The 23157-nt window shown below is 36.9% G+C and overlaps 1 protein-coding gene across 1 annotated transcript in view; it reads left to right on the top strand.

Annotated features, from left to right (window-relative positions):
* LOC106872113 (lipid transport auxiliary protein 1) overlaps positions 1-23157 on the top strand; it is a 43580-nt gene that overhangs the window by 2353 nt on the left and 18070 nt on the right. The window contains exons 2-6 of the mRNA XM_089351188.1: positions 2391-2558; positions 6082-6183; positions 13791-13908; positions 19950-20006; positions 22503-22669. Coding sequence (XP_089207314.1) covers positions 2502-2558; positions 6082-6183; positions 13791-13908; positions 19950-20006; positions 22503-22669 — 501 coding nt within the window. The 5' untranslated portion in view covers positions 2391-2501. The remainder of the gene's footprint in view (positions 1-2390; positions 2559-6081; positions 6184-13790; positions 13909-19949; positions 20007-22502; positions 22670-23157) is intronic.

Below are 23157 nucleotides of genomic sequence, written 5' to 3'. Positions count from 1 at the left end.
GAGAGGTTTATATGTCTGCATGGCAGCATCGATGACATTTTTAAATTGGAGAGACCGAAACATGTAGGGATCTCATGCTTCTACCTTCCCTTGCAACTTCTTTGCTGTCCTTAAAAGGTCTGACAGACGTTTGATTGCCAGGCCCACCTCATCCTCTCTTCCTCTGGATTTGGCGCTTCCTCCTCCTCTTCGCTGGCAGACTTCATTAACTCCAACAAATCTTCGTCTGTCAAGGTTTCAGAGTGGGCAGGGATGAGGTTGTTGACCTCATCTTGCATGATGTCATCAAAACATTCGCAAAAACACAGCACTCAACAAAATACTCTAGATAGCTACTGGATGCAGTTTTCTCCAAAAAAACCTACAAAATCTTCCTTTCGTATAATATGCACATACCACCAATGGGAGATTGAGCAGAGATTAAAAATAATCATGGATTTGAAAAATTTAGTTTGTATTACCACTAGATACAGTAATCTATACTATAATAATAAGAGAGAGAGAGAGAGAGAGGGACCAGCAAGTAACCTAATTTCAATGAGGCTGTATTGGCTCACAACCTTAAAAATTATTCTGTTGAAATAAACAATGTGTATAACCAAATGTAGCAATGATTTAAAAAAAAAAAGCACTGGTATAAAATTAACATTCACTCTCCTGTTGGATATATCTTTGATCTCTCATCACTAGCCCAAGTAATACTGGTGTGATACACTGAATATATATATATATATATATATATATATATATATATATATATATATATATATATATATATATATATATATATATATATATATATATATATACATACATACATGCATTCACTACAATGAGAGGTTGTTGTTGAGAGACAAATACAGTGAGAGAGGGAGAGAGACTGTGTATGTATGAAATATAGATAGATGTTGCGATACTAATTAGCAAGCTTTGATTGAAAGCAGGAATAGGAGATACAAGATACAGTATACTCGTATCTAAAACAATCAACCGACATGATGCACGGCTATTCTAATCAGAGGGAGCTTCAACTGCGAATGGGCGTCCAGTAAGCCAGCAAATTCGGTATATTGTTATTAATAATTTAGCCTTAAAAAGTGTGAAAAATATATATTGCCACGAAAAAGCCATAAAAAATTGCAGACGATATTTACTATTCTGCAAATAGGCAGTGGTTTCTGCAAATAACCGGGACTGTGAATGCCAAACCACGAATAAGCGGGGGGTAGACTATATACACATATGAGCATTGGTGCAAAACAAGGTGGAAAAAAAGAGTACCTGAATACCAGAGATAAAATACAATTCTAGTGAAGCTGGAAAACCTTAAACTCTTACTCCATTGTTTCATGTAACCATTCATCAAACACTTGTGAGAATTCAAAATAATACAAAAGTTTATGAATTATAAGTATTTATATATATATATATATTAATATTTCGCTTAGGCATTGTGATACTAATAACATCTGAAGCTACAGGGTGCCACTCAAGCACACAACTATGAGTGTATTGCACCTTATAGCCGAAACAGCTGTAAGCTAATTGGAGTTCATAAAATAATTGTTATATCCTTTGTCATCCCTATATGTATGCATGTATGTAGTGGTGTACAGATAATGTATATTAAGAAGAGGGAGGCAGTCAGAATTTTGGATAATTCTTTATTAGCGCTTTCATCCATTCAGTTGAATTCCTCAGTGCACAGAAAATTTCTTCAGCCTTATATAAATCGAAGAGGATGTTGTTTTGTTTAGAAGGGGAGAAAGAGAAAAGAGGAAGGCAGAGACAAGAAAGTAAAAGATATCATGTATCTTGGGATGGTCTTTGACTAACTCCTAGTTGATGCTAAATGACCTTTCAAGATGTGAATTTTGTTTTATGGAGAAAGGGAGAAAGACAGGAAGACAGACAAGAGAGAAAGCTTCTTTTCAATTACATTGAAACTTAATTGATGTTCAAGATGTCATTCTTGATTCAGTGATATCTATCTATCTATCTATATATATATATATATATATATATAGTTTTAGTTTTAGTTTTAGTTTATCAAATTCACTCCCAAGGATTTTATATATATGTGCCTGTATGTCCTTGTCTCAAGAGTGCACACTGGATGTTAAAGGAATGTCACCATTCATCTTCATAAAAGCAGTGTTGTTCATTTGCAGTCTTTCATGAAATCATGTCCATCAATTATGTTTGTGTTTGAAGGACGAGAGGAAATATACCTTGCTTGGATACAAGTGAGAGTTAGTGGCAAGAAAACTATTCAGCTATAGAAAATCTGTCTCATTGAATTTAGGCTTATCAACGAAAGCAAAGAAAATCAATCATTAAAACAATAATTAGGATGATGATGCTGATTCCATTTTCATTTTTTCTTTCAGTTATCAAGAGTCAGCATGACATCATTACTGCATTTTCCTGATTACAAAGTTGTTTGGTCAATTTGATCCTTATTTGATATTCATTTGAGGTTGGCAATCCGTGGCTTCAAAATGATTGCAGAATTATCGTTAGTGCATATGGTCATTATTATTTTGTTTGGTCTTTTGGTAAGTATCATGTTAAACTCTACTACACTGTTATATATATATGCGTGTGTGTTGCATATATTGACCCTTTGCTCAATTTCCTTCTCTATTCACCCACCATTTCTCTCACTGCTACTCTCCCTTAACCCTTTTGTTACCATATTTCTGCTGAGATACTCTGTGTTTCTTTGAATTGATTTTAAATATAACAAAGAATTTAGTAAAATAACTTGGTTATCATTAAGCTAGTGTTAGGAACATAAATTGTGACTAAGGTTTGGTGGAAGATTTTAATTCAAAACTTATGAAAACAAGACTTTTGTACTACAGAGCCAGAAGCGGTTTCAGCCGGGTTGGTATTGAAAGGGTTAATACCACTTATTTTTCTTGCTACCCAGAACTAGCGATTCTTCATCCATATATACTGTTCTCTCTACCCACATTTTACATTGGTCACACCTGCCACTGAATCACCAAATTATCTCTCCTTCCCCACCACCATACATCTCTCCTCGTGCTTTGCACCTCTCTCTTCCCCCCTATTCTTGCAACCTACCCACCCACATGTCAGCGCGCTCTCTCTCTCTCTCTCTCTCTCTCTCATCCTTCATGTCTACTGTATTAGCATTACTATTCTGCCATTCTCCTCTTACTTTCTTCTACATCCTTCTACCTCCCCCAGCTTGTATCATTGGTCATCCTCCACCCTTTATCCACCATTTATTACCTCCACCCTTCAACCCTACCCAATATTTAAAGTTGTTGCCTAATTCTTACTCACCCCCCCCATCTCTTGCTCCCCCATATATACGCTTGCAAACCCCCCACCTACTCACACTCCTATATCCTCTGTCCTTGCTCACTTCTCTCACATAATACCTTGAGGGGCCACCCTGACACCTCATCACCACTGTTTTATCTCTTTCCAGCTCCATCTGATCCCTTCTACCCTCTCTTCTAAAATTTGAGTGGTCATGTATCTCCTCTATACAAGAAACCATTTTTGTTCTCTTTTCTCACACTTTAACCCTCAACTCCTAGCATAAAGCCACCCCTTCCCCTCCTCAGTATATTAAGAGACCATGAAAAAATTTTGTTGTAGATGTATTTCTTGCAGGAAACAGCAAGATTTCTTTCTCTAATCTTTATATATAAATAGCAATTTCTGTCTGTCTGTCCATCTCCATCTTGCTGCCCAAACCAGCAAACCAATCTTCAACAAATTTTCTATACATGTTAAATTAACATCCAGTTTAATTATAAGCTAATTGGGTTTCAATAAAAATCGATAATGGACCGACTACGGGGGGTTGGGCTATATTACATGATAAAATGAGAGGGGTGCAAAAGTGTTAGGTTCAGGGAAAAGTGGCATAATGAGGGTGACTGATATCAGGGAAGGGGAGGAGACAGGAAGAGATAGACACACAGGGAATGTGAGAGACAAACAGAGACAGAGCGGGAGAGACAGAATTTTAATACTTTGTTCTTTCACTTTCCTAAATTTCTTCCGATTCCTATGTTTTCAATACATGAGATTAGGATTTTGCCCAAAAAACACATTCTCAATATTTTAATTTTCTTACTCACCATTCCAATTTCTTTATTTTTTACTTTGTTCGAATTTTTTTCTTCGTAATTAACAGAGAAAAAAATAGTATGAATATTCAAGTATTTTCTTTTTCTTTTTGCTTAAAGAAACACTAAAATCTCCTTCCCAAGCATCCACCCATCACCTCACCACTTTCAAAAAGCTATAAACTCCCAATGTTTCACTTTTAGCTTTTTGGAAAGCAGGGAAGTTACTTCAGAAATAATGTCATTTATCTGTTGTTTCTAGCATGTTGGGTTTTCTGGTCGTGCTTTAATACTTTTTTACATCTGCTATTTCAATGCAATTCTACACATGTGTGAAACATCAGACAAAAGTGAAACATTAGGTGTGTTTTTTAGCTTTTTGAAAGCGAGTAGGTGATAGGTGGGGGGAAAGGGCATAGAGTGTTTCTTTAAGAAAAATTAAACTTTATAAAAATATATTTATATTTCCCAGATTTGTAATTTCTGTATTTTTCTACATGGATTAAGAAAAAAAAAATTCGTAAAACAGTTACAAATTAAGAAATTGCGGTGGGGACGGGGGAAACTAAAATTTTGAAAAATATGATTTCTGGGCAAAATCGTATTAACCTCTTTTTATACAAGGAAACGTAGAGTCGCAATGGCCCATTGGTTAGGGCAGCGGACTCGCGGTCATAGGATCGTGGTTTCAATTCCCAGAGCGGGCATTGTGAGTGTTTATTGAGCGCAAACACCTAAAGCTCCACGAGGCTCTGGCAGGGGATGGTGGTGAACCCTGCTGTACTCTTTCACCACAACTTTCTTTCACTCTTACTTCCAGTTTCTGTTTTGCCTGTAATTCAAAGGGTCAGCCTTGTCACACTGAATATCCCCAAGAACTACGTTAAGGGTACACGTGTCTATGGAGTGCTCAGCCACTTGCACGTTAATTTCACGAGCAGGCTGTTCCGTTGATTGGATCAACTGGAACCCTTGACGTCGTAAGCGACGGAGTGTCAACACACATACAATGAAACAATACATAGTTTGTGATCTTTCTTAAGAACAGAAAGCACTTTTGTGCAAACCCATGCAAATTTTACTCTTCCCCTTTCACTTTTAAAGAAACAATAACTTCTATTACACCAATAATCCAGTTTACCAATTCTACCCACAAGAAAGGAACAAACAATACAATGTGACTGTAGGTCATAACACCTTGGCAATGCCAGAGTACATTGTTAGTGTTTTATAAAGTTCAACCTACACAAATTAATGTGTATTGAACAAAACAGGACTTTTGAAAACAGTATCTATGAACCTAGTTTTTAAATATTGAGAGGCTATGGGGGTCCACTAGAGGAAAATAGTAATCGAAGGGGACCATAGGTAAAAAATGGTTGAGACTCACTGGTTTATCATCATCGTCATCATCATCGTCGTTTAACGTCCGCTTTCCATGCTAGCATGGGTTGGACGATTTGACTGAGGACTGGTGAAACCAGATGGCTACACCAGGCTCCAATCTGATTTGGCAGAGTTTCTACAGCTGGATGCCCTTCCTAACGCCAACCACTCCGAGTGTGTAGTGGGTGCTTTTACGTGCCACCCGCATGAAGGCCAGTTAGGCGGTACTGGCAACGGCCACGCTCAAAATGGTGTATTTTACATGCCACCCGTACAGGAGCCAGTTCGGCGGCACTGGCAGCGATCTCGCTCGAATGTCTTTACACATGCCATCTGGCACAAGTGCCAGGAAGGTGATGCTGGGCACAGGTGCCATGACGATTTCGCTTTTGCTTGCCCCAACAGGTCTTCGCAAGCTGAGTTTCGTGCCCAATGAAGGAGACGACATTGGCATGGGTGCCAGTCATCGAATTTAATTCGATTTCGATTGCCTCAACAGGTTCATGAAATATTGCTTTCTTATATTGAGCTTAACTTCATTTATAAGGCTTACTGTAGGATTATTTTTTGTCTATTTCAGTTGTTTTTCATGTTGTTTATTATTACCAAAAGACAGATCTCCCGCCTGACAATACGATCTGCCCGTAGACCACACATCAATATTGGAACAGGAATACCAAAGGTAAGATCAACTGTCACAGTTTCTTGTATTTACACTTCTTCCCCCCCCCTCTCTCTCTTCCTTTCTATTTCCTTCTTTCTTCAATTCTTTTATTGATTTCAGTTAGTAGACTGTGGCCATGCCGGAGTACCACTGTCTAGAGCAGGGGTTTTCGAACTGTGGTCCCCGGACCACAGGGGGTCCGCAAGGACAAGACAGGGGGTCCGTGGACAGCAAATACTTTTTATGGGCAATTTGATTTTATATATGTTTTTTAATCGAAATCTTTTAATTGGCAATAAACCTATTTGTTAAATACTGTTAAATAAATAAATGTAAAAATATATGTTATTTTATGCAAATATTTATGTATAAATTTCATAAGCGTTTATAAGGTAAAGCCTGAAATATAAATGGTTCCACAAGTCAAAAAGTGTGAAAACCCCTGGTCTAGAGTACAGTTATATTGTTCCCAATGCTTATTTCATTATTTTATCAATCTGGATAATAAAGGAAACATGAAAAACAAAGTCAACCTGTGATGAAATTGAATTCAGGAGGCAAAGGAACATAACCAAATGCCACCCACCTACATGTAACAATGAAGCTTTTCACACACCCTACCCCCAACAGACCAAGCTACATCTCTTCTCCCGTCCCAAACTGCATCTCTTCTCTTCCTCACATTTCCTCTTTCATGCATTAATACTAAAACCTTTTATGTTTGACTTTCCAATGTATTAAATATATTTTTAAAAAATTTATGCATATTGGGACTTTAGTTGAATATATGTGTTATTATATGTGGATTTATTTTCCTAACTTGATTCTCATTTCTATATTCATCTAACACATCAAGTTAGAATATCTTGAGCACTTCAAAGTGCGGTCTGTACATTGATAAAATAAAAAAATTTTTTTCTCTTTTAAATATAATTATATTGCCAGTGCCCCTGGACTGGCTTGTGCGGGTGGCACATAAAAGACACCATTTCGAGCATGGCCGTTTTCGTGCGGGTGACACGTAAAAGCACCCACTACACTCTCTGAGTGGTTGGCGTTAGGAAGGGCATCCAGCTGTAGAAACTCTGCCAAATCAGACTGGAGCCTGGTGTTGCCATCCGGTTTCACCAGTCCTCAGTCAAATCGTCCAACCCATGCTAGCATGGAAAGCGGACGTTAAACGATGATGATGATGATGATGATATATATATATATATATATATATATATATATATATATATATATATATATATATATATATATATATATATAAAATATCGTCAACATTATCATGGTTTTCCATGCTAGGATGGGTTGTCACAGTTTACATCAGTTTGTATTTGAAGCTACTGCATTCTTGGATAAGTTAGAGTACTGCATCTCATTCATGTCTCATTTTTGAATAGCTTTCTAAGGCTGGATACCCTTGCTATCACCAACCACCTTATGGAGTATACTTGGGGCATTTCATCATGGCACCACCACTAGAATAGTTGTCATCTTTTGTCCCTACATAATCTCTGCTTGTTCACAAACCACTTTACAAAATGTATTGCGTACATTTTATGAAGGCACCAACATTAGTAAGGTTGCTTTGTAACCTCTGAGACTATAGAGTCTTAAAGAGTACAGTTATTTAGTACTTGTACTCTCTATTTTATATTTGTGTGATGTGTGTATATGCAGACACACGCATACACATGCACACACACACAAACCCATCCACCACAACAAAATTGATACCAGTGTGGGTACCACATAAGATGCACTGGTATTGGTGCCACATAAAAAGCACCCAGTACACTCTGTGGAGTGGTTCGCATTAGGAAGGACATCCAGTCGTAGAAACCATGCCAGAACAGACAATGGAAACTGGTGCTGCCTCTGGCCTTACCAGCTCTGGTTGAATCATCCAGCTATACCAGCATACCAGTATGAAAAACAGATGTTAAATAATGATGATGATGATATCCACGTATGTGCAAACATTTCTATACATCTATACACACACACACATGCTCATGTATGTATCATCATCATCATCATCATCATTTTAATGTCACATGAATCAGACGGAATTTGTTTGGGGAGATTTTATATATGGCAAGAAGCCCTTTCTCTTGCCAACCCTCATCTGTTTCTAAGTAATCTAATATTACAACAAGACTGGACATGTTTTCATGATTGGAAACAAAGAACACTGCTTGTAGACAGTGACATTCGTATATACACACGTATACACACACATACAAACATTCATCCAGTTTCCTTCAACTGAACTTCACTCCCAACACTGGTCAATCTAGAACTATAATGAGAGACACTTGTTGAAAGTGCTGTATAGTGGGCTTAAATCTGAAACCATGTGATTGCGATGTGATTGTTAAGGGCTTCTTAACCATGCTTCTACTGCCTGAAATTTTGTGTCTTATCAGCTTAGATTCTGTTTATTGGTAGTCCTTAGACTTTTCTCTAAATCAATTATTATTATTAGATCTATGGAAAAACTGAAAAAGTCTCATATTTCAGAAATAAAAGAAATGGCATGGTTGAATGGACATGGTATTGGATACAAGTCCCAGATCATCCAAGATAGATTGGCACCATGTCCCAGTAAATATTTGTCTCTCATCTGCTTAATATCAACTAAATATTGGCTCTTAGAAGACCGTTGGTACTTAGGATGCATACACCAAAGGTATTAATTGCATGAGAGGATGAGAGAAAGAGAGAGAAGGAATGTGTGATGGGAGAATAAGAGGAGAGGATAAGGATTTATATATGTTATATATGTATATGATATATGGGTACCCAGAAGCAACCCGGAAGTATTCCCGCTTCTTTGATGAAGATATATACAGATAAACTTCATTCCCTTTACTCTGTCGGATACGTAGTGTGTTCGTTTTTGGTGAGGTGAGAATTCTGTTTATTTATATATATTCTTGGGACAATACTGTGCTGATGAACGAAATCTAGATTCATTCTAGTAATCGCGAAATCGGCCGATACACAGTTAAGTTTATTTAAAAGAAAGTTGGTCGTCTTCTGTTGGTTGTTTTTCCTCGCATTAGGTACTAAATGTGGTTATTTTGAGAAGTCCACTGTGTGGCGTTATTATTTTCTGTAATAATGCCCTTTATATAAATATAAACGAATAAATATATATATATATATATATATATATATGTATATAATGATCATCATCTAATGTACTTTTAGGTTGCATATATATATATACAAATATACATCATCATCATCATCATCATCATCGTTTAACGTCCGCTTTCCATGCTAGCATGGGTTGGACGATTTGACTGAGGACTGGTGAAACCAGATGGCTACACCAGGCTCCAATCTAATTTGGCAGAGTTTCTACAGCTGGATGCCCTTCCTAACGCCAACCACTCAGAGAGTGTAGTGGGTGCTTTTACGTGTCACCCGCACAAAAACGGCCACGCTCGAAATGGTGTCTTTTATGTGCCACCCGCACAAGAGCCAGTCCAGGGGCACTGGCAACGATCTCGCTCGAAAACCCTACAAGGCCAGTCAGGCGGTACTGGCAATGGTCACGCTCAGGATAGTACATTTTATGTGCCACCCGCACAAGAGCCAGTCCAGGGGCATATATATATGTGCGTGTGTGTGTGTGTGTGTATATATAATGATCATCATCTATTGTACTTTTAGGTTGCATATATATATATATATATATATATATATATATATCGTAAATAATACTCTTCAATAACATAGAAGAAAGAAACCATAACAAAAGACATTATGTTATCAATAGTTTCTTTTCACACACACACAATACTTATTAATACAGATAACAACTCTTGAAAGTTGCTAATGCCAAAGAGTTGTATATACTGTCTGATAAGGCAAAGAAAAGCACAAATGATAAATAGTGCTTCACAGCTGATTGGTCTGCTGGACTAAACTACTCATTTTTTTCACCCAGGATGTAAGACAAAAGGTCTATTCGTTGTTTGGCTAAGACTAAAGGAACTTGAGTAAAGCAATGCATATGTCAGAGTTTGAAATTTATAACGTATGTGTTCATACTTGTACTGGTATAGGTGTTCACTTGGAAAGAGTCGAGCTAGCTCTAACTAATGAATCCACAGCCTTGCAAACAGAAGCACACCACATTTAGCAATCATTGATGTCTGACATGAATATCATGAACCAATCACAATTCCAACAGTAGATGTTGTATATGTTGCAAGGGCCAGATATTGATACAAGTTCCATTTTGATTTCTTGCTCAAACGCGTGATAATGCTATAAATAGTGTAATCAGGATAAATTATCCATTTATTGCAGAAAAATACGCTACTGGCCAGCCATGAGACTCGAACTCACATCTCTGTGATTACGCGTCAAGTGTTTTACCATTAAGCTAAACTGCCCAGCAACGAATTCTTCTGCAATTTTAGAACTTATAAATTTAGCTTCATAAGACGCTAACGTTAAATTCAACTAAATTTATAAGTTCTAAAATTGCAGAAGAATTCGTTGCTGGGCAGTTTAGTTTAATGGTAAAACACTTGACGTGTAATCACAGAGATGTGAGTTCAAGTCTCATGGCTGGCCAGTAGCATATTTTCCTGCAATAAATGGATAATTTATCCTGATCATGTTATTTATAGCATTATCACGCGTTTGAGAAATAAATTTATTTCTGTTCTTACAATACATCTCAACGCTTCTAAAAAAGAACAAACTTTGTTTGTTTACTTTCATCGTAAAGTTCCATTTTGATTATATTGAACCTGTTTTTTCTGATTGTACATCTCACTGTTTACACCATGCTTGGATGGTATCTTTTGAACAAAGATATAACAGATGCATTAATTGTGCATGTGGTGCATTCCAAGCCAACTTTGATCTAGGTTGGGGATCAATGTAGTCACAAAAATGTGCATCTAGCATGTGATCATTCACATCATTCTGCTGTATGATTGTAAGTTGTTGCCATTGAAAGGGGCAGACTGAGACAAGGTCGAGGTATTTGACCATTTTTTGCCTTTACTGAATCCTCTAGGTTTGTGCTTTGGATTTTGCATCAAATTCCAAAGTTCTTCATTATTGTCAGATCAATTCCTCCACTTGATACATAATCTCATTCAACCAATTCTCTTTTTATCTCTGAAGCTTCTAGTGGTCACTCATCCTGCTAAAAATGGCAAAAATCCCACTTATATCACGCCCTATAAAAAATTCCACAACACTTTGGATATTGTTGTCTGAGTGAAACTACGCCCAAGAAAAAGATTGGCTGGTCTTGGTTATAACTCCTTTGAGCATAGGTCAGCTTGATCAGGGCTAACAACTAACTCTTCTCTCTTCCACTTCAAAAGATTTCTTATTTTCTTTGATCAGTGAGATTTCTTATTGACCATGGAGCAATCCAAACTCATTGTCAATGTTTTAATGGCTACTTTTCCATGCTTACATGGGTCAGGTGAGAGTAAGTTTTTCTGTAGCCAGGTGCCCTTCTTGTTGCCAACCCTCACTTCTTTCCAAGAGAGCTAATAATCTAGTCTATCAAATAATGATCCTAGTCTAGCAAACATCCCAAACATGTTTTATGCAGAGAATTGGAAAGAAATGACACCATATGAGCAAGCCTTTTGTTGACAAAGATCATACAACATGTCAAGACAAGTCCAGAAGCCTAGACCACATGCAAATGACACCTTCAGAAAATCATTGTTTACAAACCAATGAATGAACACAAGGGAAATAGGAACTCACTCACACAAACACACACACCAGTTCACCACCTTAAACTATCTATTATATTAAAATGGTAACGTCAGTGTCATGCTAATCTATCACACTGTGGAAAGGATATGGCAAAAGTGTGTGTGCAATAGAGAAAGAGATTGAGACAAATGCTACTGACATATGCATTCACACTTCTCTCTGTATCATCATCATCATCATCATCATCATCATTGTTTAATGCCCTCCTTCCATGTTGGCATGAGTTGGCTGGTTTAACAGGAGCTGGCCAGGCAAAATCATGCACCATACTTCTGTGTCTGTTTTGACACAGTTTTATAGCTGGATGCCCTTCTTGACACCAACCACCCCACAGAGGGGGCTGAGTGCTTTTTATGTGGCACAGGCATAGGCGAGGTCAGTTTTGGCATGGGTTTTACAGCTGGATGCCCTTCCGAATGCCAACTGCTTTACAGTGTGGACTGGATGATTTTTAAGTGGCATCAGCACTTGCAGGGTCACCAAATAACTTTGCAAGACAAGGAAACTTTGAGAGGGGAGGGGGCGTTGGAGGAGGTGATTTTGTGTCAGATGATGAATGGTTAAAGTGTGACAGAGAGGGAGAGAGTTAACAAGTGTATATTTGATATATTACGGTCTCTCTTTCACACACACACACACACTTAGAGAGAGAGAGATTCAAGCAAATGCTACTAGCATATATACATACACTCACATATTAACATTTTGGGTGCCCACATACAGACACACACACACACACAGATGACAGTTCACTGTGTATGTGTCTATGGGAGTGGGGCCGGTATATATATGAAATTAGGTACTGTATATGTGGTACATTAAAAAAAGGATTCGACTTTATTTTTACCCACCAAAATTAATGTCACATGGGCAAAATCCTTTGGGTGGGAGATGACACCAATCTTCCCATGCAAGTATGAGAATTTTCACTCTGAAAGCCACGTCAGTACCTGGATGTTATGCCTAGAGTATAGATGTGTAGTGCATACTTGTTGGATTATTGTTTTCATGCAAGATGACTGAACACATTGAGCAGAGACCATAAACCCATGTCTCATCACCAGTGATGATTGTCTTTATGAAGTCTAGGTTGTGGTTTGCACAGTCCAACATGTCCTGAGCAGTTTTCATGCAGAGTTGCTTCTGCTGCTCCACCAGCACCTTGGGGGATAAATTTCGCTGACACTCTCTCTACATGCACATATCCTCTTTTAAAATGGAATGTACTGATCTTGTGCTTATTCCCACTTCATGAGCAACTGTTATATGACAGTCTTCCATGACTATTCACCAAACCTTCTCAAATCAGTTCCTCATTTCGGCTTGTGAAATGCAGCCATGTTTGAAGCAGTTGTACTCCTCCTTGATCTGTTGATCTGAGCTTTGCCCATGGTATCATTGCCAAAGTCCTGCTGGATCTTCTGGATAGTTTGAGCTTAAGTGTCACTAAGCTTTTTGGCAAAACTTGATGCAATATCTCTGCTTGATGTATTTGGTTATTTTACATGAAAATGAAAATCTGACTAATGCGCACTACATGTCTGTACTGTAGGTGTAACAGCCTGGAACTGATGTGGCCTACAGGTGTGAAAATGTTAACACATGCACAGGAAGAATAGCATCACCTCCCACCCAAAGGATTTTGCCCACGTAATATTGGTTTTGGAAGGAAAAAAAGATTTAGATACTTTTTGAATGCACCTTGTATATTATTTGTATGTGTCTGTGTCTGTAGCAATATAACATTTAAAGTGTTAATATTAATACCTGGTGGTGGTTTCTAAGTAAACCGTGAACTACTCACTGTCAGTTTTATATATTTATGCATCAATGTAATTTGATTTCAGAGTCTGCAGAAAGAAATCCAACGAAGACTTCACCATGTAAAAAATATAAAATTTGAACCAACATTGCTTCAAAAATCCTCAAATGACACTGAAAATGATATGTGTTCAGATTCAGTTGGTAAGTTCAAAGCAGTTTTGTTTTTTATTTATTTACATTCCTTTAGCTCTTTTGATGTCAACTCAACCGAGACTGTCTCTGATTCTTTAGTACAAAACCACCTGTTTAAAGTATTGTATTGAAGTTAAAACCTTCTATCATAATTATAATTGAAAATCTTTCTGTTATGTTATGTTCCAAATATCAGGTTTCATATACCACTAAATGGAAAAGGTAATACGCTTAATCTGACCAAATTCTTCATTCATCATCATCTTTTAGCATTCATCTTCCATGCTGGTATGATTTTACAGTATCTGCTGGATCTGAGAACTGCATCATGTACCAGTATCTGCTTTGGCATGGTTTCTGTGGTCCAGTGCCCTTCCTAACGCCAACCACTTTACATAGTCTGATGGCTGCTATTTTTGTAGCATCAGCACTAGTGAGATCAGCTTGTAGCTTGCAAGACTAACAACTCCTTTGACTGAGTAGGGCTACAATAGAGAGGGAAGTGGTTTATACCAGGTAACAGAGGTTAAAGTTTGAAAGAAACAGCCAGAACAGGTTTCTTGCTTTAAAACAACTACATGACTACTTACATAGCACAAAAGTGGGTAAGAGTAATCATTGGAACTGTCATCTCAGTCATATTGCCTTGTATATGCATACCTTGTCCAGAATACTGAGTACTCCTATTAGTCCTTCTCCAATTACATATGATTCCTGTCACTATCATTTATGCCTCTTTCATTTATGCTTCTCTCTCTCTCTCTCTCTCTCTCTCTAACGAGACTGGCAATTGAGTAGAGACACAGGGGCTTGTGTTAGTCTTGCTCAGGATATGACACTTCTCCAGTGCTGGTGCCATGAGAAAGCACTTGATAAACTCCTGCTAAGTGGTTGTTGTTAGAATGGGCATGCAGCCATTGAAATCAAGCTGAAAATGAAATGCTTGCAAGATGGGGGTTTGACTGACCTATCAAGATGAGTATACCCCTCAAATATGTGCTGAATTTGACCATGGTGATCCATCCAATTGATGTTGGTATGGAAAGTGGACTTAAAACAACGGTGGCAGCTTGGATTTTTTTTTTTATGACTAAATTCAGTCTGTAAGTGATGCAGCTACATTGTCTTAACATCCATTTTACCATGCTTGCATGGATTGGATGCAGTATATTGAGGCAGATTTTCTATGGCTGGATGCCCTTCTTGTTGTCAACCCTCACCTGTTTCCATGTGAGGTAACATTTCCCATGGCCAGACATATTTCCACACATTATTGCAAGTGAACTACACTGCTTCTTTAACAGTGATAGTCATTTACAACTAGTCATGTAATGTTGAGACAAGAAAACATAAACATACATGCACACACACACACACTGGGCTTCTTTCACTTTCCATCTACTAAATCCACTCACAAAGCTTTGGTTGGCCTGGAACTATAGTAAAAGACACTTGCCCAAAGTGCCATGCAGTGGGACTGAACCCAAAACCATGTGGCTGGGAAGCAAACTGCTTAACTACAGAGCTATGCCATTCAAGAAAATGCAAAAAATCTGGGATGGGAATTTATAAAAGAAAGTAAAACTGTTGATGATCTTTGAAATCTGACTGACTGTAAAAAACTTCTAATTTATTCTAATTTATTTAAATTATTTAATTTTTAGAATTTTCTATAGAATTGAAATGAATTTATGATTATGCTCATGTTGAAGGTGCATTTATGAAACAGTCCAACCGAATGTAGGTTACAAAAATTCAGTCGCAATTTCTTTACTTCTAGGGAAAATTTCTTTTTCATATGTATACAGAGAAAGGATTAGAGTGAATAAAAGGATTATACTTCTTAATCTAATTATAAACAATTGTTGATAGATATCTTCTGATTGTACAAGCTGGACTAAGACTTATGGCAATTTGCCATACAACAAACCCAGTCAACCCATGCCATCATAAAACAAGGTGTGTTAAAATAGTGATGACAGCAATAATAATGATTATAAACAATTTTAAAATAGATCATCTAAGTTTAAATTCTGCTAAGATTGACTTGGATTTGTCACAAAGTAAATTGGATTATTTGATATGAAAGTAGATCATTGACTTTCGGGACTACTCTGACATTTGATAAAATAATTCCTTGCTGTATGTTTACTTGGCCAACACTTCCTTTTATACTTATTATTATTTTTTATTTAGTTGGATAAAGAGAGTATTTTCTATGACATGTTTATAAGCCGTCTTAGATTGGCAGTTGGTCTTCAGTTTGAATTTCTGAAGGTGAATGCCTGAAGAGGTAATTTTTGGCAAAGTGTGTATTACAAGGCTTTCAATGTGACAGATAGTAGACATGATAAGAAGAGACTGGTACATTAAATAGGCTTCATTTTAGATGGCATGCAGTTTGTTAGTTCAGAAGATTAGAAGTGACAGAGAGAAGAAACATCATGTTTGTGGGTTAGTAGTTATGACATATGAGCGACTGTATTGTTGCCAGTCAGAAGGTAGAGCATCTTTTAATTTTTTTTTGTATGCTGTTGAGACTGCATAATGTAGTGTCAACACAATTTTAGATGCTACTAAAAGTGGTTTATGCTCATGACACAGAGACAGAGGTGCAATAGTGAGAATATTCCTAAAAACTACATTTCCTTTTTGCATGTCACATGTCCCCTTATCATCACACCTGTCCATACTCAACCCTTATAATGGTGAGTAGCCCTAGACTCCCCCTTTTAGACATCCCCCAGTCTGTCACTTTTTCAACTGCACCTCTCCCTTTTTTCCACCCTGTCACTAATCCCTTCCTTCTCTCCTGTTCCCTGTCATACTCTCACAATCTTCCTTTTTACTGTCCATTCTCTCATCTTTCTGCCTAGGATTATTGCACACTCTCTCTTGTTCTCACTCAGTTATAGGGGCTACCTTAGGACCTTAGCTTTCCAAGTTATTAGGTGACCATCACTAGTACTGGTGCCATGGAAAAAGCACCCAGTACACTCTGCATAGTGGTTGATGCTCAGAAGAGCATCCAGCTACAGAAACATCCAAAGAAGACATCAGTGCATGATACAGTTCTATGACTCATCAACTCTGTCAAACCATCCAACCCATTCCAGAATGGAAGTCAGATATTAAATGATGGTGGTGATGATTTATTTAAACAGACTTTGGTGTAAACTGAATGTATTAGCTGCTAATTTGAACATTTACATGTTATCTTAAAATTCCATCTGTTCACATTTGAAACCAATATTACTTGAAATCTTAAAGTATGTTATTTTATATTTTATATCACTCTGAGGTTGCACATTTCTAATGGGCTACTCACTGGTTCAAGGCATTTAAAGTGCCAAGTGTAACAAGAGAGTGTCTGTGCAACTTGGAGAGGATAAATACTGCAACAACACTGGTTTATCGAAACGTCAATGATGATTTATTGTTAGAAAACTTACAAGTTTTACTGGTTTTCACACTGATATTCTTTTCACAAGTTTTGTCAATATATGTTGAGGAAAGAATCACACACAAACACTTCCCCATAAATACATACACTCACACACACACACACACACACACACACACACACGCACTTATCCACCTACCTTCCTCTATCTCTGATACTTTATCACCACCCTCTTCTTTGTCTTTTCACTTACATCTACCCACTTGCCCTTATATAATGTGTTGTAGCCATGTATCTTTTCTTCAGTCGGATACCTGTTCTTATCCCTCCACCATGCTTTAACCTCGCAACACCTGACATAATGCCACCTCCTACTCTACTACATCCTCACTTAGCTGAGTAGGGGTTTCATTTTCTTGTGAGTTGCTTGACAACCTCACTGGTGCTGGTGTCACATAAAAAACACCCAGTACACTCTGTAAAGTGGTTGGCATTAGCAAGGGCATCCAACTGTAGAAAACCCTGCCAGACTCATTGGATCCAGTTGAATCATTCAACCCATGTCAGCATGGAAGCCAAACAGTAAATGATTATACACACATACACACATCAAGCTTCTACACATTTTCCATTTACCAAATTCAGCTCACGAGGAATTAGTTAACTCAACATGATGACAGAAGACACTTTCCCAAGGTATTTTGAAGTGGAATTGAACCCAAACCACATAAGTTTTGAGCCCTCACCACTTGGGTTATGAAGTGAGCTTCTTAATGACTCAGCCATATTTATCCCATGAGACAATTTAGATACCATCTCTGCTCTGCCACTAAACATTCCAGTTTGTATGTGTTGCCTGTGAATTTTACTTAAATCTTTTCTATCACATTTTGAATTGTTCATTAGAATTATTTCACTGGAAATTTTGTGTGTGTGTGTTTATCATCATCACCATCGTCATCATCTTTTAACGTTCGTTGTCCATGCTGGCATGGGTTGGACGGTTTGACCAGGGCTGGTAAGCTGTACCTTCTCTGTACATATGAAAAGAACATTGTTTTGTTGTGGTGCACTGGAGCATCAGGCTCATACTTATCGAAGTAGTGAAAAATGATAATTGAATGCTCAAGAATCTGAGACAGTTACTTCCCTTGCTTAAATACTGCTATACAAATAGGACTGTATTATGATAGTGGCTTCATTTTAAAGACTTTATTTCTATTAGGTTGGCAACTAAGTGCCTGCCATTTTTTGAAATTTAAATTTTTTTAAAGGTTTAATGAAAAATAGCAACTAATTAATCAATAATGTATTCACCCTTGTTGTTTACAACTTCTTCCCAACGTTCAACAAGATTTTCTATACCTCGTTGGTAGAAATCACCCGATTTTGACTCAATATATTGATCCAACCAAGCTCTCAATTCTGCATCAGTATTGAACGAAACTCCGGGCATAGCATTTGAAAGAGATCGAAAGAGGTGGAAATCCGTTGGTGCAAAATCAGGAGAGTATGGCGGGTGCGGCAGCACTTCCCACCCATGCATTTAAAAAAAGAGCAGGAACTTAGTTGCCAACCCAATAGAAAGAACTCAATTGTCTTCTCATGGACAATCTTTTTCATTTTAAGTGCATGTAGTTATCTTCTTCTTCCAGTGAAACAGTTTTGGTAGAGAAGAGATTATAATTTGATTTAGTATTGTTAAAATGTCAAGATCCTCCAGCTTTACTTTTGTTCATTTATTTCCCAACCATCTTGAAATCAGAAAATTTTATTATTGTGTTCCATTTTATCAAGGATTGTCTCTATGTAAAAATAGATATTATCATCATCCATCAACACATGTTCACCTCGTTCATTTCTAGCCTTCAAAACTCCTCTGCATTCAGGACCCAGGTCTCACTACACTGTCGCACCACGCTTCACACACAAGTATCATACACTCTGCCCTTCACTCTGAGGGAGAGCGTCCTTTGTTACCTGTAGAGGTGGTAGCTCCCCGAATGTTTTCTGTCCTGTTCTTCAAATGCTCATTTATACTTTTAGAACACCCAATCCCACTGGTAGTTAGGCCTCCTAAGTAACAAAAAAAAAAAACTATTGACTATTCCTAGAGAGCCTCCTGAGCTATTGAGAGAATCTATTTTTGGAGTGCTCTTCATGCTTAATGTTCCTGTGCATCTGCCTCATATTAGGGTTATCTTAGCTATTAGCCTGTTTATGATCCTACAACTTTCATGCATCAATTATTTACATTGGGTATATTGTATGGAGTTTCTACTACTCCTTTTTCGCTTACTAAGAACTTTCTTTTTCCTGACAGCAACAGTCCTGTTTTCTTTCCTAAGTTTACTTTGAGGCTCTTCAATTCTATTCTGATACCATATCTGGAATTTCTTTTCTAAACCTTCCACAGATTCTGCTATAAGAACAAGGTCATCAGCATACAGAAGCTTCCAACAAGCGGGTCTGATTAAAGAAATATATAAATTTCTTACTCATCATTTATAACATTTTCTCGTATACTTGCAATAAAAAAGAGATTTTAGATGCATTTTTATAAATGTTTCCTTTGTTTTGTTTTTTTATCATTATATATTTATATTTTTTGCTTTATTTATATCAAGTTTTAAAATATTTCTTTCAGACAGCAATAATAATCAAAAATTCCGCATGAAAGCTTGTGATGGTTTCTCAGTTCTTGGTGAGTTTCTTCCTAACATCAACATATTTTTTTAATGAATTTCCTTCAGTATATAAATGGAATGTTTTGCTATGGCTGGTTGAATCTTCTGCAGCACCATGTATTGCCAATCTGTGCTATATTTTGTCATCTCCTCTTTGAGATACAGCATTTTCAAATCAGCCTTTTCCACTTCATCTCAAGTTTTTTCTTAGCTCTCTCTTCCACTGGTTCCACTACCTTGAACTTCTTGGCACTTTGTTATGCAGTACTCATTGTCCATATGAATCACGTACCAGCACAGCCTTCTGTCTTGTACATTATGCCTGGTTACTCTTATACTCAATTGTTCCCTCAACTCATTTGTACTCTGACGTTCTTACATGCTAACACTACACATCTATCAGAGCATGCTAGTTTCATTTCTTTCTAGTCTTCACAAGTTTCTATATATTATAGGCCCATGTCTTACTATCATGCAGCATTGCAATTCTGGCACAAGTATCATACAATCTGCCCTTCAGCCTGCCATTCACTCTGCAGGAGAAGACCTTTATTGCCAGATGATATAATAACTCCCTGAACTTTTCCCAACCTCTTTGTACCATGGCTACTATACATTCTGAACAACCATGTCCCCTGGTAATTACATCACCTAGTTAACAGAAGCTACTTCTAGTGTGCCATCTGAGCATTAAAAAGAATCTATTTTCAACGTGATCTGACTGCATATTGCTCCAATGCATCTGCCATATACAAAGCTTACTTTCTCTGTAAACTTGTCTATGATTTCATAATACCTTTTATGTATGTGTGGTTCACTGGGTACAGCTTATGGAATTCCTACCTATTCCTTTTCTGCATATTAGGCAAGTTTATTTCTCCGACAATACCACTTATTTAACACCTTCATCTCTGTTGAACATAATAAATTTTTACTAAAATTTTGTCGCATTATCGTCAGACTCCAACTCTAATTCATTTTCTATGATTTTACTGAGCATAATGTACAGTATGCTCTAAACTGTATACAATGTTTGTTAAAAACATTAATTCAGAGATGCAGCCTGAACTATACTGAACAGTACATCTATACAAAAAATTCTCAATTTATTGAAATTTCTTTCTCGGCTAGGGAAAGAAAATAAATGCCTAGTGGTAATTGTTAGCAACTCTCAAACGAAAGGTGAGGGAGGGTAATTTCAAGATCTCAAGAATTCCTTGAAAGTTTTAGAACTTCAGAACTTATTGCATATAGAAAAATACAAAGATTTATGACCAGTGAAAGTTTGCATAATAAAATAAAAATTAAAATAAAATAAGCTAACGAAAATAACTCAAGAGGTCTAGTAGCCCTGGAGCATGTCTGTAGCTGTCCCCCTTTGTCTGCTAACAAAGATCAGATTTTTTTTTTCCCATATCATGTAAATTCATCCTGAATTTATCTACTTTTTTCTTTGAATTGCTATAACAAATACAAGTGGTGCTAGGTTTCTATTTCGTTATTCCATCCAAGAGGGAAATATCAGTTATTGAGAAATATCACCTCTTATAAATGTCAATTATCTACATTCTTACCATTTGCTCGTTAGAGTTATTTCCCTTAGTTTTTCTTTTCCTTTTTTTTTACATTGCTAAACAATTCTTTCTTTTTCATACACACATATACATACAGTCTTGTCACCTGATACTGTCAGGCTCAGGTTTGTGTAGATCATATATATATATATTCTATGTGATGAGGTCCAGTACAAGTGAAACCTGCCTGAAAATGATTTCGTAAAATTCTTATTTATTGGAATTGTACCCTTTTTTGTTTGAGAGTCACTAACAGTGAGCCGCTAAATAGTTGTTGTCTTTCTCCCACTAATTAGAGAGATTTTAATAATTGAGAAGTTTTTAGCATAGATCATTCTCTGCATAAGTTCATAATTGGCAGAATTGTTAGAATGTCAGATATAATGCTGATGGTATTAGTTCCACCGCTCTTTGCTCTGAGTTCAAATCCTGGTGAATTTGACTTTTCATCTCTTCGGGGCTGATCAATGGAGTACATTCTACACACTCTTTCTCTCAAAAATTGACTTTGATCAGGTCTAGAGCAGGATGGGCAGCATCCTTTATGATTCCATGAGGGTTGGGGGTACATGGAAATGCCAGAATATCACCCCTTAACTTATTCATACTATTGGTCCACTTGAACTATTCCCTTTTGCTCTTTTTTTAAAAACTTTTTAAATGTCTTATAAAGCCTGATACTAGGAAATACTTACCCATGTCTGATCTAGATCCTACAAGCATATGCTAGAGCTTATGTTATCTCAAGTTAGAAGGGAGTTTACTGAAGAATGTATTGCTGCTACACTGAGTTGGTTGAGTAAATATGTAGAAATCTCTGTCTGTTTGTTTCTTTCTCTTTTGAATGATCTCTTAATGACCGAAAATTCAAAATAGGTTTTACCAACAACAAAACATAATATACTAATGTAATATCTTACTAATAAAATGTATCTTCAGAAGAGGAGATTGTAAAACATGACATTGATAATGGAGAACGACATCCCACTGAAACAGTTCGTCAATACCTGTACCGTTTACATACAAAGGGAATTCTCACTAAAGTATCCCTTGAACTAATACGCAATGTTGTTCTTCTCTATGAAAATGCCAGACATACACCTCAGGTATGTAATTTAGATTTTTTATTTTATTCTATTTTATTTTATTTTTGTGTGTGTGTGTGTGTGGAGGGACTAGGGAAAATATTACTTTAGTTAGAAACAAGTGAGGGTTTAGCAACAAGAAAGATTATCTGGCTGTAGAGAATCTGCCTCACTGAGTTCTATCTATCCTACACAAATATTGGAGAAGAGAATGTAAAGACAATGATAATAATGCTGATTGATGCATGTGTGTATGGGTATGTATTTATTAATATGTGAATTTGTGTGTATGAAGGAAAAGGAAAATGAAGTAAAAGCTTCATGATAATAATACAGGAGTACAAGCAAAATAACTGTGGAAAAGAAATTTAATTTCTGGTTCATGGATCATGAGTTTGTATAGCTTCCTAAAGTTATTTTATTATGTTGCTGAGTGAGTCGCTATCAAGCAACACAGTTCATCAGATTCACCTAGCTATGGAGGAACAGGCCTTTCTGTGAAAGTCGTA

This window comes from Octopus bimaculoides, chromosome 4, assembly GCF_046866305.1.
Source record: "Octopus bimaculoides isolate indiv1 chromosome 4, ASM4686630v1, whole genome shotgun sequence".
In the NCBI taxonomy this organism is placed as follows: domain Eukaryota; kingdom Metazoa; phylum Mollusca; class Cephalopoda; order Octopoda; family Octopodidae; genus Octopus; species Octopus bimaculoides.
The sequence above is the reverse complement of the archived record's forward strand: the minus strand, read 5'-3'. Positions and strand labels throughout refer to the sequence as shown.